The 23,218-nt window shown below is 40.6% G+C and overlaps 2 protein-coding genes across 6 annotated transcripts in view; both read left to right on the top strand.

Annotated features, from left to right (window-relative positions):
• LOC140480786 (uncharacterized) overlaps positions 1 to 2,091 on the top strand; it is a 152,870-nt gene extending 150,779 nt beyond the window's left edge. For 4 of the 5 annotated variants that reach the window (XM_072576167.1, XM_072576168.1, XM_072576170.1 and 1 more), the window contains one exon: positions 434 to 2,090. In XM_072576167.1, coding sequence (XP_072432268.1) covers positions 434 to 966 — 533 coding nt within the window. In that variant the 3' untranslated portion in view covers positions 967 to 2,090. Of the gene's footprint in view, positions 1 to 433 lie in introns of all 5 variants that reach the window. The other variant, XM_072576166.1, reaches the window with a different exon arrangement.
• Positions 2,092 to 21,851: 19,760 nt separating this feature from the next.
• wdr37 (WD repeat domain 37) overlaps positions 21,852 to 23,218 on the top strand; it is a 150,166-nt gene continuing 148,799 nt past the window's right edge. Inside the window, exon 1 of the mRNA XM_072576163.1 lies at positions 21,852 to 22,054. The gene's annotated coding sequence lies outside the window, so the exon portion shown is untranslated. The remainder of the gene's footprint in view (positions 22,055 to 23,218) is intronic.

Genomic DNA, 23,218 nt, shown 5'->3' with positions numbered 1-23,218 from the left:
TTCAAGTTTCACAACATCCCAGAGGGCTATGGAAGCTCAGTCTTTGAGTATTTTTAAGTGAAGATTGACAGATTTCTAAATATCAGTAACAGACAGCATTATGATAATGTGGGAAAAATAATTGAAATGGTAGAGCAGCTGCAATCATATTGAATGATAGAGCAAGCTTGACTGGCTGTTTGGCCTTATTCTATTCCCATATGTCTATGAATGGAATTAATTATTTTCAAAAGGACGTACTGGATGTAATTTTAGGTATTCCATCTAATACTGTTGCATGTAATATTACTTGACAATTTTAAAATGAAAATTTTAACTATTAACATGTCTATTAAATGCAAGTCTTATTTTACTTTTAACATGTTTGCAAAATCTTTTGTTTCGGGGAACTTGACCTAGGTTATAGCTATTAATTTATGTTACCAACTTACAGATACAAAGGAAGTCAAGAAACAGAATATATTAAAAGATAAAGAAAGAATTATTGAAGAAATGGAGGCAGTCAAAGCTAGCGCTATTACAAGACTTTCAGGAGAGAAACACAGTGATGGCACTGAAAGAAAGCCAATTAAGTTGGAACGTTCTCGACATCCTGAACCAAGTATTTTGTCAGTTGCTCGAGTACAACCAGAATTAGGTCTCGAAATTCTGAATAAGGATTTACAATTAGGTGACAAACAGGCAGAAATAAAAGAAGAGATATTGAACAAAAACTTGGAAATAAAAAACAAAATAAAGAATGAGGAATTAGCCAGAAGTAAAGAAAGAGAGAAACTGAAGCAATACAACATAGCTAAGTTATCTTCAAGTTCACAACGACCAGAGCTGCCTGCTTCAGGAAACGAAGAAAATACTTTGGGCAGACTGCATAAATTGAAGGAAGCTTTAAAATCACTTTATCACTACGCCTCTCATCGAATTGCTAGCAGAGATGCTGATCAATTTGCAGTTAAACTTGACTCCTGAAACAATGGAGCATTACTTTGAACAGGACAGAACAGAAACATCAAATTTTAAATTTTGATGTAGAAATTATCACAATGCCAAATAATTCATTTTTTTGTGATTAAGAAATAATCCAAAAATAAATTGGGGGCAACGTTTAAGGTAAATTGATTTTCTGATGCTTTATGGTTGTCAGCCTGTACATAATACATTTATCCACACTACAACACCATTGGAACATTTTCTCTATGACAATAATATTGCTGTTTTATATATAAAAATTATTGTAGCACTTTTCTTTTCCAAATGTATCAGAACATTTACAGACTTGCCAACAGCTACTAGTTTCGGCAATTAATTAATCAGAGTAATAAAGAAAATGCTTGAAAATGTCTCAAGGTTGTCATAGAAAATTTATCAGCATGATCCAATTTCCAGCAAAGAAATAAAGTTCAAAATTGGAAAAACTGAATGCATGCTCAAAAAAAAATGGAAACAAGGTAGAAACACACAAAGAGGCCAACGCATCTAAAATGTGAGAGATGGGAACTATGAAATCAAGGAAACATGGAGGAATGTAAGGTCATAGAAAAATGAAAGGAATAAGTAAAACAATACCTTCCATTCTTTATTACACAAAAGAGATCTGTCCATAGAGATCAAATGTGAATAGAAGTACATTTTGTGCATACTAGATTTATGTAATTTAAAATTTAAAAAATCTGAAATAATAAAAGGTGAAGAATACATTTCAAATAGATAGGACTCAAATCCCATATATTTATATTTAGAAACTTAAGTTACAGATTTCCTAAAAATAAATTTAGTCGTGAAGTAATGATTAAATGATATAATATCTGTTTGAAACATTAAATTGTTGAATTTGTATGAAGTGATAGTTTCCGTGTTAATGTAAAATTACAGAGGGATTGTTGATAATCCTCTCAATTTACACAGTTTAAAGATTTGTTTTTGTCCTCTTATGCAATTCAACATCTGATTTAGAGCTTCTCATGAAGCTCAGCATCATACCTAATCTTGGGAAATTTGTTCATGATCTATGCTTGATTGTACATGCATCAGCTTTTTAATCATACATTGCACACATCATTCTAAGTGTTGTCTGTGCTTTCAAACAGATTAATAAAGCTTAACAACAGTAGCAAGTACTTGTGTTTTCAGTAATTAAACAACTGCTTGATTAGAAATTATTTTTCCATAAAAATGGTTGGACAAAACCTCACATTTATGAAGTGTCTTTAATCCAATAAAGGTGCAAAGCAAAGTATAACATTAAGCCACTTGAGCTAAAAAACCAAAACCCTTATCAGGTACATAGGTTTTAAAGGGGGAAAGAGTGCTTGAGAGGCGAAGAGAAGGGATTCCAGAAATGTGGGGCCCTGAAGGATGAAATTATGGTCACCAACAATGATTCAATCAAAGTATTGAATGGTCAAGAGGCCAGAATTAAAGGAGCACAAATACCTCAGGGTTCTGGGGCTAGAGGAGATTATAGAGATGGGGACGAAATTAAAAATAAGGGTGAGAGTGTTGAAATTGAGTCCTTGATTTCTTGGGAGGTCAGATGGCAGAGAGTTGTACAGTAACTTCCATCGTTACTGGATACAAGTAACGATACCCAGGAGAAGACCATGAGAAATTTAGATGATCGCAAGCTTATGCTGGGTTGAATGTGGGGGAGTGAATAGGAGTGCATGAATTGCCAAGTCGAGAAGGAGCTAATGCATGGACCATGGTTTCAACCACTTGGAGGTGAGATGGTCTTGGGAGATATGTTAAAGAGATTGAAATTACTAGTATCACAGATATGTGAGAAACACATTTCTGGGTCAGGTATGACATCAAATTTGCAAGTAGTTTGTTCAGCCTCGGGGGCAGTTGACGAGGACATGGATGGGATAGGTAAATTGAATTTCTCTTGGAGACTGTATTTGGTTTTGGCAGTATTTAATTGGAGGACATTTCTACTTATTCAGGATGACATGTTGGACATAATTTTGAGACAGTGGATATATTTGAGAGGGGTTGCAATGAAGAAGAGCTAGGTGTCATGAAAATGCATTTTTTGGATTATGCTGCAGGGAGGTAGGGGACCAAGGATAGATCTAGAGAAACACCACAGATGACGTGCACATGAATAAGAAGTACAAACATTGAATGTGGTTCACAGGCTATTATTAGCTCTCTAAGAGTGGAACCAGATGAGTACTTTCTCTCCCAATGGATGATGGTGGAGAGCATTCGGGGGAATGATGTGGCAACTATATTCAAGGCTGCAAATAAGTTGAAAAAGACAAAGAGGAATCATTTATATTTTTCACAGAGGTTCCATCTCTGACTTTTATAGCATATGTAGCAAGGGTAGAAACCTGTTCAGTAGAAAATGTGTGGACAGATTTGGGAAGCAGCAATGTTTTTAATAACTTGAAAGAAAAGGGAGTTTGAAAACAGGGTGATAGTTTGCAAGAATGATGGGATCAAGAAGTTATTTTTGAGAAAGAATTGACAACAGAAAATTTGAATGAGAGTGTTACAATATCTGAAAAGAGGGAACAATATCTGCTGCAGCCAAACTGGGAAGAGTTGTTATTAGGGATGAGTACATTTTGCATGTTGTAGTCGACTAAAGTGGTCAGCTATTAAGTGGGTGAACAAAGAACAGTTCAGCAATAGGCCCTTTGACCCACCAAGCCTGCACTGACACATGATGGCTTTCTAAGTGAAAAGCATTTTGCCTCGATGTGGTCCATATCCCTCTATTCCCTGCCTGTGCATGTATTTATCAGGATGCCTCTTAAAAATTGCTAATGAATCTACCACCTCTTCTGTCAGCACATTCGAGGCACTTATCACCCTTTGTATAAAAAGATCGCCTCTCAAACTTCCCCTTTTACCTTAAACCTATGCCTCCATATAACTGACATTTCTATCCTGGGAAAAAGACTCCAACTGTCCATTCTATCCATGAAGTGGATAATCAGTGCAGCTGCCCTCAACTGTTACGGTGCCAGCATATCTGTGGAACCCAAGTAGTAACATTCCAGTGCAATCTCTTGAAATCGTGGCTCCAAAGAACACCGTTAACTGATTGCTACCATTACTAATCAGCAATAGTTGTCCCCACTGGCATAAGCCAACTAAAATGGCCATCACGTTCTGGCACCTTGGTTAGCTGTACAAGGGAGAGGGTGGGTTGCTGGCAGCAGTATTATGCTAAGGCTGTATTATTAGGATTCTGCTTCAACTTTCCTGAACTCAAGCTGACAATTTTTTGTAGGAAGATGCATTGATATACTCAGTACCTAAGACAATAAGCATTACCACTGTGCACATATCATGTTGCTTGTAAGGAGTTGTCCTTTGAAGCCACACCGAATGCAGATTGCCATGATAGTTGAAGAGAGAGGCCAGGTGGAAACTTTGTGAGGTGATAGAGGCACCTCTTAGGCATGATTGAGCAGGTTGACAGTGCAAAGATCCAAGAGAAGCAGAATCATCTGCATGACATTTCTGTGTCCACAGATGTCCTGAAAGCTACATCAAGTTGGGTAGACCAACCCTGCCATTCTTCTTGGCATCTTGCCCCTCAGAAGAAACAGCAGGCATCAACTGTTTCAAGACCTGCATAAGCAGGAGATAGTAGTGGCTCTGGACCAGAGTAGACAATAAGCATCACTGGACCAAAACCAGAGGATCACTTTGAGCATGGATAAACTGGAGTGCAAGGAGATCTCCTCCGAGAAGGAGGCAGAAGTTGAGATGCCCTAGGAGGGCCTCACAGATGTTCAGATGACAAGACTATGGTCAGACAAACCAGAGAGGAATTTGACAATCAAAAAGCCACTGCTTCCAAAGGAACTGAGTTACATGGACGTGTTTCTTTTCTTGCTCTACTTTTAATGGACCATCTGCCTAAGAGACCACTGCATCCACTATTCAATATACGTCATTGGTTGAGAAATGTTTGATTTTGCACTATTATTTAAGATAAGGGCAAAGTTATTCTTTTATCTGCTTGTGATGTGATAACTTTGATTCAGGGAGCCTAGATAAGAGATTACTAGACTTTGTGTTTACTTTTTCATCAACCTGTTCAGAGATTTTATTACACACCTCTAGAGCAGGTGAGAATTGAACCTGGGCCTCCTGGTTCAGAAGTAGAAACACTACCACTGTGCCACAAGAATCCTCCAAGGCTTTGTGTATTTTTTATACCCAGAATGCTATCACACACAACTGAGTGACTTTCCCACCATCATCGAAGCTCTTTTCTTTTTTAATACTTCAAAGTGTTATACGCACAATCAATTGATTTTCCTACTTTTTTTATCTTTGTTTCTTTTTCTTTAAACTCGCATTAGCTACTTGCTCTAATTAACTACTTGCACCAACTGCGCACACCTGTAACTTTAACATGGTAGATACTCCTGTAAACAGGCTTGTGAAGGGCTGTGGTATTCTGGGCCGCTCCTCTAACAAGAAGGCTGATCAGAGAGCAGTCAGCCTGTTGGAAGGTCCCTAGGTCTTCCCATTACTCCCATTCTGCTGTCGCTTTTTAATGTTCCTGTTGAGTGTTAGGATTTTGCACTGCAGTGATTTCACATGCTCAGTGAGCTTGCACAGATGTCAAGATTTCCCTTCATTGCTCCCCCAAGGAATGGTGCAAGTCATCTTTCTGGTGTGCTTTGCCTACTACATGTAAACTCAAAGATGAGAAATGTCTGGACTATTGATGAAGACCCCAGCCAACAACAAGATCTTGATCTCTTACATCCTATAGAAGCAAATCACCTCTCTGCATGATGTTCATGAATTGCCTGTGCAAGGCTCACTGTGTCGATCTCAGACACAATATCCCACCATTAAACAGATGAGACAAAGCGCGTGTTCCTAAAGACTACCTCTGTACCTTCACTGCACTGCTCAAATACTAAGTCTGTGCTCAGGAGAGTGTGTACAGACATAGAAATTATTATTCAATGAGAGAATCAAAGGTAGCTCGAATGAAGGGCAGTATCTTATTGTAATGGGGAGGAATCTACACTTGAGGCAATTCTATAAGCCCCTAGCAAGGAAATAAGACTACAGCAAGTGTTAGAACAGTGAATATGTGTATATATTTGCATCACATTTATGTAAGTTACTGAACCACCCTTGCCACTGAGATGTCTTTGAAAGGATTTCTTCCTTGCTCTGCCACTATGTCTAGGTGTGGGACCAACACCCACAACTGGGTGGGGGAAGCCTATTGACTGCAGACTGCGATGATTTTAATTGATTTTCTATGTAGGATCGGGCTTAGAGGGTCCCAGGCTGCTGAGAGTTTCCCACATGGATACAAGTGCAACCTCCTCGGCCTGCCTGCTATGGACAATGGTGTCGCTGGCTGACGGGAGGTAGAGGGGCAGAATACCTCTGGGGTGTCCTGAAATGAAACTCTCAGAATTATAGAGATCTACAACACAGAAAAAAGGCCCTTTGTCCAACATGTCCACATTGAACATTCTAATTCCAATTTCTGGCACTTGGCCCAGAGCCTTGTAGGTTTGGTTTTGCAAGTGCACGGACGTTACGCTGAAATGTTTCAACATGTTAGTTAGGGCACAGCTAGAGAATTGTGTGCAGTTCTGGAATCCAGAATTCAGGAGGAATGTGATAGTACTGGAGAGGGTGCAAAAGAAATGTATAAGGATGTTGCCTGGCCCTGATAGTTTCAGTCATGAAGAGACGTGTTAAAATACTTGTTAAATGCCATGAGGCTTTCTGCCTAATTGTCCTTACAAGTACTGAATTCCAGATTCCCACCACTGCCCAGCTGAAAAAGTTTTTCCTCACTTTCCCCCTAAACCTTCTGCCCCTAACCTTAAATCTATGCCCCCAGTCATTGCCCCTCATAATTTTATACATTTCAATCATGTCCCCTCTCAATCTCTTCTGCTCTAAGCAAAGTAACCCCAATCTGTCCAACCTCTCTTCATGAGGTTACCTTCTGGAGGGAGCTTGGCTGTGGAGGCAGCAATGCCATTGAAGCATGGCAGCAGCTGGGAACCCAGAATGGCGAAGAGCTGGTTGGTGGTTTAGCAGTTGGTGAGCCTAGGTAAGACCTAGCTAGTGAAAGCGTGCCCAGAGCGGTGGAGAGCGAGCCCTTGTGAGCGTCTGCAGTCCCATGGCATAAGAATGACTGTAATGTTGAACTTTTTAACTTATTTTTTTATTTTTCTATTTTTGTACCGAAGATTTTGTATTGAGGTACCTTTGTATCTAAGATGGTGCCAGGAATGGTGACTCTGCACAATTTTCACTGTACTCCTTTAATTGAAAAGTGTTGCACTGGAAAAGCACAGCAGGTCATGGAGCATCCGAGGAGCAGGAGAATCGATGTTTTGGGCATAAATCCTTCATCCTGTACCCCTGTACTTGAGTACATGTGACAATAAAACCTGATTCTAATTTTAAACTTATTGATCGACCCTCCTACATTTAAGTCTAAATCATTTATATAAACTTAAAAGAGCAAGGGCACAAACACTGACTCCTGTGGTTCTCCACTGCGCAGACTTCCTGTTGGAAACACACCCTTAACTATCACCCTCTACTTCCTGCAACTCAGCCAGTTGTGGATCCAGTTTGCTAAATTTCCTTGGATCCCATAGGGCTTACCTTTGCTGTCAGACTGTCATGCAGGACCTTATCAAAAACCGTGATGAAGCCCAAGCATTGCCCTCATTATACACCTAGTCACCTCTTCGAAAAATTCAATCAAGTTGGCCGAACATGCCCTCCCCTTAACAACATTCACAGCTGGGCTGGAGCGAGCTCATTGGCTGGTATAGTAGACAACTAGGAGACTGAAAGAACACAGCAAGCCAGGCAGCATCAGGAGGTGGAGAAGTGACATTTCTGGTTGAGCCCCTCATCAGGATTGGTACACCCTGGTGACTGGTCTGAGTGTGTATCATCTGCCACTGAGTGTTTTATTGGATCTGGATGTCCAAGGCAGCTGCCGGCCTTTCTACAGAGGCAACTAAATAATCAAATGCCACAACCACCATGATTGACAAAAGGTGGATGCATTTTTTGCTCCAGTTGAGTGAGGATCTCTGGTATATTCCTCTGCATGAATCTGCAGGGTGAGCATGTCAGTTATAGCTGAGAACAGAGGCACGTCTTCTGCATTGCAGTCAGGTGTCTGCTCTGTTCTCTGAGTGCAAGAGATTTTCCTCCATCACCTGCAATGATGAATGAGTGATCTGTCACCAGATTGTGCCCCTGGGTTTAATCCAGATAGATTATCCACCAAGTTGAAAGTCTCAATGCTGGTGGAAGTAATTGGTGAATGTCTTGTCATTACATCCTCTGCAGGTTCAGATATTTCATCCTCAGAGGTGCCTGTGTGAGACAGCCATTATGGCCTCTCTCTCTCTCTCTCGTGCCTTTGGAACAGAAAAGAGAGAATTAATAAATGATGTGAGATATTGTGCTATGATTTATTAACTTACTCACCAGCTCGATACATTTTACTGCATTTTCACACCTTATCAGCCCTTGCGACAAGCAATGTTTACCTCTGAATACGTTTAGCATGCAGAACAATACCATCCTCATCAAATCTCCACAGAATATTTTAATATTAATCAGCCCTTACCAACCATCTCCTGGACCTGAATAGATTCCCCAATTAGTATGTCCCTGTTAAATACCTTTTAACTGGGCCATTATCCATTGAAGAAACTAACTGACAAAGTAGTGCTTTCATGAAATTGCATGAATCAATGAAACTCACACTGGCAAATAGTAAACAAATCTCACAGCCCAGCTGTGGTAATCAGTTTAATAATCCTTATTCTTTTATCAAGTACAGGTACAATTTCTAACTTATTTGGAGTATATAGGCCGAGTATTTTTACTAACATTTCCTAACTTAAAAGACAAAGTAGTGAGTAGAGTGTGTTCTTTCTTGATTATATATTTTTTATTGAGATATGTCTCTTGATTAAACTTAAAAATATAACCTATAAGTATTAAGTTAGTCTGGACCAGGGTTTTGTACAGGAATAAGATGGTGCTATTTTGGAGTCTGCAGATTGGAAGAAGCAAAAATGGCCCTTAGTGGAATGATGTGTTCTTCTTGTCGGATGTGGGAGTTCAGGGAGAGCTTCCATGTTACTGAGGATTATATCTGCAATAAATGCCGTTGGTTGCAAATCCAATCAGATTAAATGGATCGGTTGGAGCTACAGTTAGAAGCGATAAGGAATTTACGAGAGCAAGGAGATGTGATCGTTGGCAGTTATAGGAAGGGAGAAAAGTCGCAGATACAGTCACATAGATGGATTAACTCCAGGAAGGGTAAGAGAGGTTGGCAGGTCATGCAGGGTTCTTCTGTGGCTATCCCCATTTCAAACAGGTATGCTGTTTTGGAAAATGTAGGGAGTGATGCATTCTCAGTGGAACCAAGTTTCCGGTATTGAGACTGGCTGTAATGCAATGAGGGGTATGTTGGGTTCCAGGAGATCGATTATGTTAGGCGATTCTCTAGTCCAAGGCACTGACAGATGCTTCTGTGGCCAGCAGCGAAAGGTCAGAATGGCGTGTTGCTTCCCTGGCACCAGGATCAAGGATGTCTCAGAGAGGGTGCAGAATGTTCTCACGGGGGAAGAGGGGCCAGCAGGAGGTCATTGTCCACATTAGAACCAATGACATAGGAAGGGAAAAGGTTGAGATTCTGAAGGGAAATTGCAGAGAGTTAGGCAGGAATTTAAAAAGGAGGTCCTCGAGAGTAGTAATATCTGGATTACAATCGATGCTACGATCTAGTGAGGGCAGGAATAGGAGGACAGAGCAGATGAATGAGTGGCTGAGGAGCTGGTGTATGGGAGAAGGATTCACATTTTTGGATCATTGGAAACTCTTTTGGGATAGAAGTGACCTGTACAAGAAGGGTGGAGTGCACCTGAATTGGAAGGGGACTAATATACTGGTAGGGAGATTTGCTAGATCTGCTGGGGAAGATTTAAACAAGTAAGGTGGGTCGGAGGGGGGGAACACCCAGGGAAATAGTGAGGAAAGAAATCAATCTGAGACTGGTACAGTTGGAAAAAGAAGTGGCTCAAACAGTCAGGGCAGGCAAGGACAAAGCATAGAACAAGGTAGGACTGATAAATTAAACTGCATTTATTTAATGAAAGAGACCTAACACGGAAGGCAGATGAACTCGGGACATGGTTAGGAACATGGAACTGGGATATCATAGCAATCACAGAAACATGACTCAATGATAGACAGGACTGGCAGCTTAATGTTCCAGGATACAAATGCTACAGGAAGAACAGAAAGGGAGGCAAGAGAGGAGGGGGAGTGGCGTTTTTGATAAGGGATAGCATTATAGCTGTACTAAGGGAGGATATTCCCAGAAATACATCCAGGGAAGTTATTTGGGTGGAACTGAGAAATAAGAATTGGATGATCAACTTATTGGGATTGTATTATAGATCTGGACTTGCCCATCCCAGGGAAAAGACTTTGTCTAGTTACTCTATTCATACCCTTCATCATTTTATAAACCTGTATAAGGTCACCTCTCAGCCTCCAATGCTCCAAGGAAAACAGCCTCAGCCTATTCAGCCTCTGCTTGTAGCTCAAATTCTCCAATCCTGACAACATTGTCGTCAATCCTTTCTGAATCCTTTCATGTTTCACAACATCCTTCCAATGGGTGGGAGACCAGAATTGCACATAATATTCCAAAAGTGGCCTAACCAATGTCCTCTACAGGTGCAACATGACTTCCCAACTCCTGCACTCAATGTTTTGTCCAATAAAGGAAAGTATACAAAATGCCTCCTTCACTATCCTATCTCCTGACTACTCCATTTTCAAGGAGCTATGAACCTGCACTCCAAGGTCTCTTTATTCAGCAACGCTCCCCAGGACATGAATATTAAGTGTATAAATCCTGCTCTGATTTGCCTTTCCAAAATGCAGCATCTGACATTTATTTCAATTAAACTCCATCTGTCACTCCTCAGCCCATTGGCTCGTCTGATCAAGATCCCATCCCTGAGGTAACCATCCCTGAGCCATGTTTCTGTAATTGCTATGATATCCCAGTCCCATGTTCCTAACCATTCCCTGAGTTCATCTGCCTTCCCTGCAAGGCCCCTTGCATTGAAATAAATGCAGTTTAATTTATTAGTCCTACCTTGTCCCTGCCTGCCCTGACTGTTTGACTCACTTCTGTTCTCAACTGTACCAGTCTCAGATTGATGTCTTTCCTCACTATCCCCCTGGGTCCCACTCCCACGCCCCCCCCCCGCCACAACCTTACTAGTTTAAATCCTCCCGAGCAGCTCTAGCAAAATTCCCTGTCAGTATATTAGTCCTCTTCCAATTCAGGTGCACTCGTCCTTCTTGTACAGGTCACTTCTACCCCAAAAGAGAGTCTAATGATGCAAAAATGTGAATCCTTCTCCCACACACGAGCTCCTCAGCCATGCTGTTCTATCCTCCTATTCCTGCCCTCACTAGCTTGTAGCACTGGGAATAATCCAGATGTTACTGCTCTCAAGGACCTCCTTTTTAAATTCCTGCCTAACTCTCTGTCATGTCCCTTCAGAATCTCAACTTTTTCCCTTCCTATGTTGGTTCCAGTGTGGACAATGACCTCCTGTTGGCCCCTCTCCTCCTTGAGAACATTCTGCACCCTCTCTGAGACATCCTTGATCCTGGCACCAGGGAAGCAGCACACTATTCTGATTTTTTGCTGCTGGCCACAGAAACGTCTGTCTGTACCTCGGACGAGAGATTCCCCTAACACAATTGATCTCTTGGAACCCGACGTACCCCTCATTGCATTAGTCTCAATACCAGAAACTTGGCTGTTTGTGCTACGTTCCCCTGTAAATCCATCACCCCCTACATTTTCCAAAACAGCATACCTGTTTGAAATGGGGATAGACACAGAAGACTCCTGCACTAGCTGCCTACCTCTCTTACCTTTCCTGGAGTTAACCCATCTTTGTGACTATTTCTGCGACGCTCCCCCCTTCCTGTAATTGCCATCCATCACATACTGTTGACGTTGCAAATTCCTCATTGCCTCTAAGTGTCTCTCCGACTGATCCATTTGATCTGATAGGATTCGCAACCAACAGCAATTATTGCAGATATAATCCGCAGTAACCCGTAAACTCTCCTTAAACTGCCACTTCTGACAAGAAGCGCATATCACTCTACTAAAGGCCATTGTTGCTCCTTCACAATCTACAGACCCAGAAAATAACACTGTCTTATTTCTCTACAAAACACTGCTCCAGTTAATAGTTATAGCTTATATTTTAAAATTTGGACAGGTTTAGACAGATCCAGTCTGAGATTTGGACAGATTTGGGGTATTAAAGGTCCCAGCAGATTTAAACACTTTCCGATTAGTGTCCTAGATCTTTAAGTATAATGTAGGTGAGACAATTTGTTGAATTTCGGTTACTTAGAATCATCGAATCATAGCGATGTACAGTACTGGTCCAACTCATCCATGCCAACCAGATATCTCAACCTAATCTAGTTAGGGCGGCACGGTGGTCCAGTGGCGAGCACTGCTGCTTCACAGTGCCAGAGACCCGGGTTCAATTCCCACCTCGAGCAACTGTCTGTGTGGAGTTTGCACATTCTCCTTATGTCTGCGTGGGTTTCCTTCGGATGCTCCAGTTTCCTCCCACAATTCAAAGATGTGCAGGTTCGGTAAATTGACCATGCTAAATTGCCTGTAGTGTTAGGTGAAGGGGTAAATGTAGGGGAATGGGTCTGGGTGGGTTGCTCTTTGAAGGGTCGGTGTGGACTTGTTGGGCCAAAGGGCCTGTTTCCACACTGTGAGTAATCTAATCTAGTCCCACTTGCCAGCACCTGGCCCATATCCCTCCAAACCCTTCCTATTCATATAGCCATCCATATACCGTATAAATGTTGCAATTGTATTAGCCTCCAGCACTTTCTCTGGCAGCTCATTCCATACATGCACCACCATCTGCGTTAAAAGTTGCCCCTTAGGTCTCTTTTATATCTTTCTCCTCTCATGCTAAACCTATGCTCTCTAGCTCTGAACTCCCCCACCCCTAGGAAAAGACTTTTCAATTTATCCTATCCATGATTTTATCAACCTCTATAAGGTTGTTATTGATTAAATTAAAAGTGAGAGAAATGGATCTTAAAATTGCTAAAGAGTTTCTGGGGTTTGAAGATGATTCCCAAATTTGCCAAAACAATTTATGTCGACAGAAGAATGCTGTACTTTTTGAACTAGCAAAAAAGTTAGGATTGGGTTGAACCAGGGTCAAAAGGAAAACTGAAATTGTAAGGGTGTTAGTCAAGCACTTAGATGTGGTAGAGAAACAGACAAGTGCAGCGGAGTTCAAAAGCTTAAATTACAATTAAGAAAATGGAGTTAGAAGATAAAGAAAGGGAGAGAAGGGCCATGAGAGAAGAGAGAGAGAGAAGAAAAGGAGAGAGAGGGAGAAAGAAAGAGAAGGGGAGAGAGAGAGAAAAAAAGAGACGAAAGTGAGAGAGAGGCAAAAGAAAGGGAGAGTAGGTTCTTAGCTGAGCAAAGAGAGTGAAGAGAAAGAGAGAGAAGAAAGAGAAAGGGAAAGAATTTGAATTTCAGAAGTTTGAATTAGCCAAGAAAGTCAAGTTAACAGGAAGGAGATGATGAGAGAAGGTAGTGATAAACAAATACGTTAAAACATTGCCACATTTTGATGAAAAAAGATGTTGCAGCTTTCTTTATTTCATTTGAAAAATTGGCTAGGCAGGTTGAGTGGTCAGAGAACTTGCGGGTAATGCTAGGTCAAACTAAGCTGGTAGGCAGAACTAATGAAGTATTATGTAAATGTCAAACAGACTATTTTGAGTGCTTATGAACTGGTAGCAGAAGCATATAGACCGCAGTTCAGAAACATAAAGAAGGAACCAGATCAGACTTACAGACTTTGAAAGAGTTAAACATAGTCATTTTGATAGATGGGTGTGGGCCTTAAAAATAGACCTATGAGGCTCTAAGAGAGATTATGCTGCTGGAGAAGGTTAAAAACTCACTTTCAGAGATGAAAAGAATTCAGCTGGATTAACAGAAACTTCAAGAAGTGAGAAGAGCAGCAGAGATAGTACTTTCTAACCATTACAAGGGTGTTGCCAGGGTTGGAGGATTTGAGCTACAGGGAGAGGTTGAATAGGCTGGGGCTGTTTTCCCTGGAGCATCGAAGGCTGAGGGGTGACCTTATAGAGATTTCTAAAATCATGAGGGGCATGGATAGGATAAAGAGACAAGGTCTTTTCCCTGGGGTGGGAGAGTCCAGAACTAGAGGGCATAGGTTTAGGGTGAGAGGGGAAAGATATAAAAGAGGCGTAAGGGACAACATTTTCATGCAGAGGGCGCTGCGTGTGTGGAATGAGCTGCCAGAGGAAGTGGTGCAGGCTGGTGCATCCAAGGCATCTGGATGGATATATGAGTAGGAAATGTTTAGAGGGATATGGGCCAAATGCTGACAAATGGGACTAGACTTATTTAGAATTTCTGGTCGGCACGGACAAATTGGACTGAAGGGTCTGTTTTTGTGCTGTACATCTCTTTCTGACTCTCTATAATAGATGTGAAAATGTGTTGCTGGAAAAGCGCAGCAGGTCAGGCAGCATCCAAGGAACAGGAGAATCCTGAAGAAGGGCTTATGCCCGAAACGTCGATTCTCCTGTTCCTTGGATGCTGCCTGACCTGCTGCGCTTTTCCAGCAACACATTTTCAGCTCTGATCTCCAGCATCTGCAATCCTTACTTTCTCCTCTATAATGGATGTATCTACCGGATTTCTGAAGGCAATTCCATTATGGTGAATTAAGGCAAAAAGCGTGGTAGAGGAGTTAGTAGCTTTCTTCACATGCTATGGGCTACCCAGAGAGATTCAATCAGACCAAAGGTCTAATTTTATTGCGAAGCTGTTTAAGGAAGTCATTTATAGCTTTGGTATACTGCACTTTAAATCCAATGTATACCATCCTAAATCCCAGGGAGCTTTGGAAAAAAGGCATCAGACCCTGAAGACCATTTTAAGAGCATACTGTCAGGATTAACCAAATATTTGGGATAAAGGTATCAACATGTATTGTTTGCCATTAGAGGTACACTAAATGAATCGAATCAGTTGACTCCCTTTGAGTTAATATTCGGTCCTGAAGTGAGACGGCCATTGAAATTAATGAAAGAGAAATTGACAGGACCAAAGTCAGAGGTCTCACACTTGGACTATGTATCTGAGGTGAGGGAGAAATTAAATCGAGTAGGTGAGGTAGCTAAACAGCACCTGAAGAGGGCACAGCATAGAATGAAGCAGGTGGTAGATAAAAACTCTGAAATTTGGACGTTTTCATGTGGAGATGATGTATTAGTATTATTACCAGTGGTAGGAGATCCCTTCAAAGCCAGGTTTAGTGGTCCCTATCAAATTGAGAAAAAGTTAAGTCAGGTAAACTATCTGGTAAAGATGCTGCATATGAAAAAAACTGTATCAGATATGTCATGTGAATACGTTGAAACCTTATTAAATTCGAGAGAGGGAACTGGAGAAACAGGTGATAGTTACTGCCTTGCAGAGTGAGAAATCAAATCCAGCTGTTGTGGAGTATGCTGCCTGACCTGCTGCGCTTTTCCAGCAACACATTTTCAGCTCTGATCTCCAGCATCTGCAGTCCTCACTTTCTCCATGGAAGGTTAACCCCAAGGAACGCCAAGACGAAGGCCATCAAGGAATTTCCACAACCAATCTTAAAGAAAGAGGTGCTTCCATTTTTGGAACTAAGAGTATTCTGCCAGAAGTTTGTTTCAAAATTTAGCAGTGTAGTGTCACCACTAATAGATTTACTGAAGAAAAACACAAAATTTCAGTGGACAGAACAATGCCAGGAGGCCTTTGACAATTTAAAAGCAATATTAACCACCATGCCAGCTTTATCTACACCAGATTTTTTGAAACCCTTCAAAGTTGCAATTGATGCTAGTGATATAGGAGTTGGAGCTAAACTGCTACAGAAAGATGATGATGAAATTGAATGGCCAGTTGGCAATTTTTCAAAGAAACTCAACACCCACCAGAGAAAATACTCCACTATCGAAAAGGAATTACTGAGTTTGGTACTGGCCTTACAATATTTCAATGTTTATGTGATGAACAATGTGCCGGAGAAAGTTGTGTACACAGATCACATTCTTCTTACATGCTTGGAACGATTTAAACACAAGAATATGAGACTATTTCATTGGAGTCTAAAGTTACAGACTTTTGATTTACAAATTCTACATGTTGCAAGTTGTAAAAATGTGATAGCAAATGCGTTATCGTGGATTTTTTTTTTAGAATCCCTACAGTGTGGAAACAGGCACCGGTCCAACAAGGCCCTCTGCAGAGTAACCCACCCAGACCCATACCCCTACCCTATTATCTCACATTTATCCCTGACTAATGCATCTAACCTACACATCCCTGAACACAATGGGCAATTTAGCATGGCCAATTCACCTGACCTGCACATATTTGGACTGTGGGAGGAAACCGGAGGAAACTCACGCAGACACAGGGAGAATGTGCAAACTCCACACAGACAGTCGCCCGAGGTTGGAATCACCAATGTTATATATATCTGTGCAGAAATTAATGTGAACTTAGATTATTGTCCTTTGTACTTCATTGTAATGGGGTTAAGAATTAGAAGAAAAATGAAGCCATCTTTTCAATATGATGGTTTTTTTCTTAGGGGGAGATGTAATGAAGTTAAAGGCATGTACTATATCTTTAAGAGAGAGTGAATGTTGTTTTTGACTGAGAGCTTACAAGCACCTGTCATATGAATAGCTAGCAGTCTCAGAGTGTACTGGACAATTGAAAATATGTAACATTTGGCTGTGAAATACATACCTGAGTTGATTGCTGCTCTGACAATTCAAATTTAGCCAATCAGTTTAAATTATGCCCCAGGATAGTAAAACCCAATTGAGTTTGAATTTATTATTTTTGCCAACCTTGAACCAATGAGACGATCCGTAGTTCAAAACTGGCATTTTGAAAGTCAGACAGAGAGTAGCTGCCATCAAGAAAGACTGCTATTCAAAACACTCTCTATCAAAGGTACCTTTTTTCATATGAAACATAATTGCAATAAAAGACAGAAGATGACATAGGGAGATTTTCAGCCGAAAGAAGGACACCGGAGAGGACAACCATTGTGTGGTCTTGAAATTAGGTTGATGTAATATTAACACGGGTTTTTATTAGAATAGTATATTGTTATAGGCTTGGAGGCAGATAACAAACAGTTAAGATAAAGGGGGCCTTAGAGTTGTGAATAGTTATTGTTTAATGCTCACTTCTGGAGTTAAAAAAGAAATTGATATTATTTTTCATTAAATAGTGGAATTTGGGAGCTCTCCGTCACTCATAGTTTAACAGATTATGGAGCGAGGTGAGCTTTTCTGGGTGTTTGCTTTAATTAGCAGAAGGGTTCACCGCCATGTCCTAACAAACATGATTCCACGGTGAAGCTGCACAAACTCTTGTATAGAGGAATATGTAAGAGCAGATTAACATCTGAGAAATGCGGACAATAATGCCCACTGAGCTCTGCTATTCTGATCTTTCAATTGGCACAGGACTAGTGTTATTCCTCACCTGCCAGCTGGACCACGTTTTTCACAAAGATGGTGAGGATGCAGAGATTAAGAAAGGCTTCTCCAGTCTGACCAATCTCGTTCTTGTGGTGCACCAGCATGTCCTGCAGTGAGGTTTGGCAGGCGTGATTTCAGTGATCAACATCATGGACAGTAACAGTGCAAGAAGAAAGCTCACTGCCACATTCTCAAGAGTAAGTATGGGTGAGCAATAAATTATAGAAGGCACACAAATCCCAATAAATTTTATTTGGTCATGGGATGTGGGCTTTGCTGACTGGGCCAGCATTTACTGTCTATCCCCAAGTTAACAGTCAGCAAATTTGCAGAAGTCCCACGTCAACCACATCAGATAAGGATGGCCAGGGAAAAGACATTACTGAACCTGATGGGTTTTTGTTGATAACCATCAACAATGGTTATATGGTTGCCATGACTCCAGTGATTTTCAAATTCCAGATTTTTATTGAATTTGAATTTCATCATCTATTATGGTGGGATTCAAATCCAGGACTCAAATGGCATTACTCTTGCCTCAAGGCACTGGAGCAGTACCATCAACGCTGCCTGTGCAAGATCCTGCAAATCTGCTGAGAGGAAAGATGCAAACCCAGTGTGCTCACTCAGGCCAACAGCCCCAGCATCGAGGTGAGAAAGTGTATAAGGTATGAGCAGGTAGGGAAAGAGTTAAGTTTAGGCTTGCTTGACAAAAAAGCTCAGCTAGCATAACTTGGATCAGGTAAGAACTTGCAGTAAACAATGAGGTGCTGAAGGCAAGGGTAGTGGGTTAATGAGGTGAAAAACATTAATTATGTAAAGCCAGTTAACAAGGTGAAAAGCATTCATGTGTGAAGCCAGTTAACAAGGTTAAGAATATTCATTGTATAATGCCAGATGGCTTAATTTTTACTGTTAATGCGAGCTAATTGTAATGGTCACCCAATCAATATAGGTGTTGCCTTATATGGAGGCTGATCCCTGTAAGTGATTGTATAATTCCTGAAAAGTCTGCTGTTCAAGAGAAGAGCGAGAACTCGTGTCTCTGTGCACATGGGCGATCATTCTCTCTGTCTAGGGCCCGGAATAAAGATGAAGGAGGTAAAACCATACTGTGTCTCTGAGCATTTTGCTTCGACTGAGGAGGGAATGGGATGACAATATTGGTGTAGTCAGCAAGAGCCAAAAAAATACTTATGATTGAACGGTGTCAGTGATCGCCTGGAGCGTTGGTGTCTCAAGATAGACAGGCCCACACGATAAGATTTTAAACCTTGGTCCCCCTCGCATTTCCTGTGTGTCGGAAATGGTTCCCTCTCTCGATCACTCTCTATTCAATGTATTCCTTGAACAGTAATTAGTTCAGTTGAGAGACACAGTTTCACAAGAGAGATTCGTGTTCTTTGTGTTGTTTTGGGGGGGGGGGGCGTTAATTGAGGCTCAAGTCCTTTGTGCTGTATTAGGGTTTGAGTCCCTGGGTTTTACTGAGGTTCAAATCCTCCGTGCTGTAATGGGGTTTGGGTCCTCTTGGTTTTACTGAGGTTCAAATTCTCTGCACTGTATTGGGGTTAGAGTCCCCTGGGTTTAATTGAGGTTCGGGTCCTTGTACTATATTGGGGCTCGAGTTCTATATATTTAAGTGAGATTTGAGTCCTCTGTGTTCAAGAAAGATTTGAGTCCTCTGTGTTTAATTGAGATTCAAGTCCTCTGTATTTAATTGGGTTTCGAGCCCCCATGAAGAGTAAAGTGAAAAAAGGATCAAAGTCCCTAGTGGTGAAATTTGAGGCTCTGTGAGTCTTTCTTCTGGAGGAAGAGAAGGGCTTGGATTGCTGCGCCATGTAGTCCACTATGAGGGCTTTCTCTTCTAAGTGCAACTTTAGTCAGAGGATGGAAAAAAAATAAATAAAATGAGAAATGCTGAAATTAAGGTTGTACTAATACTTGGGTTGACAAAAGAAAAGTTTCAATGTAAATTGTGCCATGCTGAGAGTGTTGGATGTTTATAAATTTTGGTTTGTTAAAATACTGGTCCTTAAAATGCTTTTAAGTAACTGTTTTCCCTTGTTTGAATCAGGATCTCAGTTCAATGTGTTTTGTGGGCTATGTAATGGGGCAGATTTTGTTTTTACGTTGAAATTGTACAACATTATGTCCTTTTTAAAATTATCTTGTCACCTTAAAAGAAATTGATTGAGTGCCTTAAGCCCCTAATTTGTTTGAAATTCTACAATGTCTGTTTTTTTAAAAAAAATTGGGTCAGTGGTCATGCTTTAACCAGATGAGAGTACTGTATTATAATACCTTTGTTGCTGTGTTTCTAATGCAGAGTGTTCACAAAAAGAAGAGTGCATTTTTTAGTTTGATGCTGTGTTAAGATTTTAGAGAATATTAGAACTTGAGGCTGAGTTGTTTCAATTCTGTTAATTATTGTGAAGACTTCATTGGCCCCCTTCATATTGCAAATTCAAAGGATGTTGATCTCTGTCAAAGTTGCCACTGTATTCTGACTGTTTATTTGGGAAATTTCATTTCGAGAATATTTTTTAAAATATTCAGCATTTGCTTCCCATGAATATTTGAGATTTAAATCTGAACTGAAACTGCCTCTTCAATTGGTAAAGCGCAGGAAACATTTTTGTTGTTGTTGTGGAGAAAATATAGAGAATCACCAGGACATGCAGATCGTTCCTCAAGAAGTAGGTCTTTTATTTGCAAACAAAAAACCGTGACACTAAGAAAGCAGATTCTCAAATGCCCACGAACCTCAGGGTCTGTGGATTACTATATCTTTTTTGATCATGTTTCTGTTAGCTCATTAGCATGTTCAACTATATTAATCAAAGTACCTCACTCTAGCTACACAATAAACCAGTGATGTTAGTTCCCATTATCTCTTTAATTGTACCTTTTACTTAATGTTATTCTAATGTCATGGTTAGATATTTATTGCTAACTCTGCTACAGTGATCTTCTATTCCAGACTAACCTGTTATGATAGATATTTAGCTATTCCATCTATTACAATAGTCTCCTGTCTCAAGTTGACTCTACTAACTATTAATTTGATATTTTAATGTCATGTCCCAAATATTTATGGTCCCAATCCTGTCATAATAACACTTACCAGAGAAACTTGCTTTATTACTTGTGTTATCTCATCCCACCATAGTGACCTTTCAGCCTTAACCTTACTCTGCTAATTGGTGTAAGAGCATTCCGCTATTCTTATCCCATCCTGCCTTCCACAGACCACAGATTGCCAGTGGTCTTCATGCTTTAACCCTTCCCATGGTTTCATGTTCTTTATTTTCCATATTGTTTACTTGTTATTCCAGACTTTTGAAATACTTTTTCTGAAAGCTTTCACATTAGCCAAATATCAATTTTTTTAAAGGAAAATAATTTTGAATAACCTGAATGGGGTTGGCCAAGGATTTGATTTTGGGACCACTGATTGCTGTTTATAATTGACTGCATTGTTTAGGCAGTACAATTTAGAAGTTTATGGAATGTATAAAACTTGATAATGTCATAAATAGTGAACAGATTAACAGACTTCAAGAATTCAAAGAATGTTAAAATAGGCAAACACAATTTAGTGTGAATGTAGGTTTGCTCGCTGAGCTGGAATGTTTTCAGACGTTTCATCACCATACTATCATCAGTAACATTATCAGTGAGCCACCAGGATACATGAACATCAAGTAGCCACAAAAAGACATGACCCTCTCTCATTAGTATCCTCAAATACAGATGAGGAAGGACACACTTCAAATGGGACAACACATCTGTCCTAGAACAAGCCAAACAGAGACACGCAGGAGAATTCCTAGAAACATGGCTTTCCAACTGGAACTCTATCAACAAACACATTGACTTGGATCCCATTTAGCGCTCCGTGAGAAAGAGGACAGGAAATGACATCACCACAGAAAATGATGCCACCATAGCCATTAACATCACTAACCCAAGGTAACCTAAACAAATAAATAAAAAGCTGGCCGTGTAACCAGTGCTTCATCCGAAGGCTCACTGATGATATTACCTAGTATGGTGACGAAACATCTGAAAACAAACCTTCCAGCTCAGCGAGCAAACCTACATCCAGAATCTCAACCTGAGCAATAAGTATTTTCAAAACTTGCTAACAATTTAGTGTAGTTAAATGTGTGACTGTTTTCATACTGATAACCACCTTAGCAAGGAAGGAATGAGAGAGAAAATGCAAAGATACTTTCAGCAGCTAACATCTTTTCTCGAGTTTCTCCATTCACAGGTAAAGTATGCCTTCAGACCACCGCCCACCTCTCCACAACCTGATCCAATGGATTCAATCAGCTCCCCAGTCATGAGCACAAAAGGTGAAGAAGCTAACAAGATTGAAGAGGAGGTCGGTATGCTTTTTGTCAGTGGCCTTCCTATGGATATTAGACCATGTGAGCTTTACCTTGTCTTTCAATCATTTAAGGGATATGATGGTTCACTGACCAAGCTAACATCACAACAGCCAGTTGGCTTTGTTACATTTAACAGCAGAGCAGGAACAGATGCAGCGAAGAATGCTGCATTCACCTAGTCTGCAGCTGCAACACTGCACACTCAGATGCGTTGGTGTCCTCCATCTGAAGCATCTTCTGAAGAATAGAAGTCTTGTCAGCTTTAAGTATTTCACTGCCCTTCCCCAAGAATACAGATTTCTCCAAGGAATGATGCAAAAACAGACTGAATTTTGTTTTTAAGTTGTACTTTACTCAAGGAGATTGTAGAAACTGGCTTGTTTCTACTTGACTTGGTGGGGATGGAGTGGTCACTAAGGACTATGGATTTACAAACATTACTGGTGAATTTTTTCCACAGGGGAGGATTTTTCAAGTTCTAATTACTGTAACAGACTAGTAATTTTTGCTGTTATGCAAAATCATTGCATGCTGTGTCAATAACTTGCTTAAATACTGGCTGTCAGAGTCTTATGAAATCTGGTAGTGCCATCTAGGTGGTTATTGTGAAATGATAAAAGGAGAGAATGAGAAAGTGTATAAGGTATGAACAGGTAGGGAAGGAGTTAAGCTTTGGGTTGCTTGACAAAAGGCTCAGCTAGCATGACTTGGATCAGATAAGAACATGTAGTAAACAATGAGGTGCTGGAGGCAACGGTAGTGGGTTAATGAAATGAAAAAGCATTTATTATGTAAAGCCAGTTAACAAGGTTAAGAACATTCAGTTTTACGCCAGATGGCTTAACCTTTACTGTTGATGCTTGCTGAATGTAATGGTCATCCAATCAATATAGATGTTGCCTGATTTGGAAGCTCCTCCCTGTAAAAGTGATGATATAATTCCTGATGAATCTGCTGTTTAAGGGAAGACCGAGAACCCATATCTCTGTGCACATGGACGATCATTCTCTCTCCCTCCAGGGCCTGGAATAAAGATGAAGGAGGTAAAACTATACTGTTTCTGAGTGTTTGCTTCAACTGAGGTGGGAACGGGATAACAGAGCCACTGACTCCCCTTAATTGGCTGTGCCGGGCTGGACATGTCATCTGCATGACTG

The sequence above is a fragment of the Chiloscyllium punctatum genome, chromosome 8 (assembly GCF_047496795.1).
Source record: "Chiloscyllium punctatum isolate Juve2018m chromosome 8, sChiPun1.3, whole genome shotgun sequence".
NCBI classification, from domain to species: domain Eukaryota; kingdom Metazoa; phylum Chordata; class Chondrichthyes; order Orectolobiformes; family Hemiscylliidae; genus Chiloscyllium; species Chiloscyllium punctatum.
This window is presented reverse-complemented; position numbering and strand designations above follow the sequence as displayed.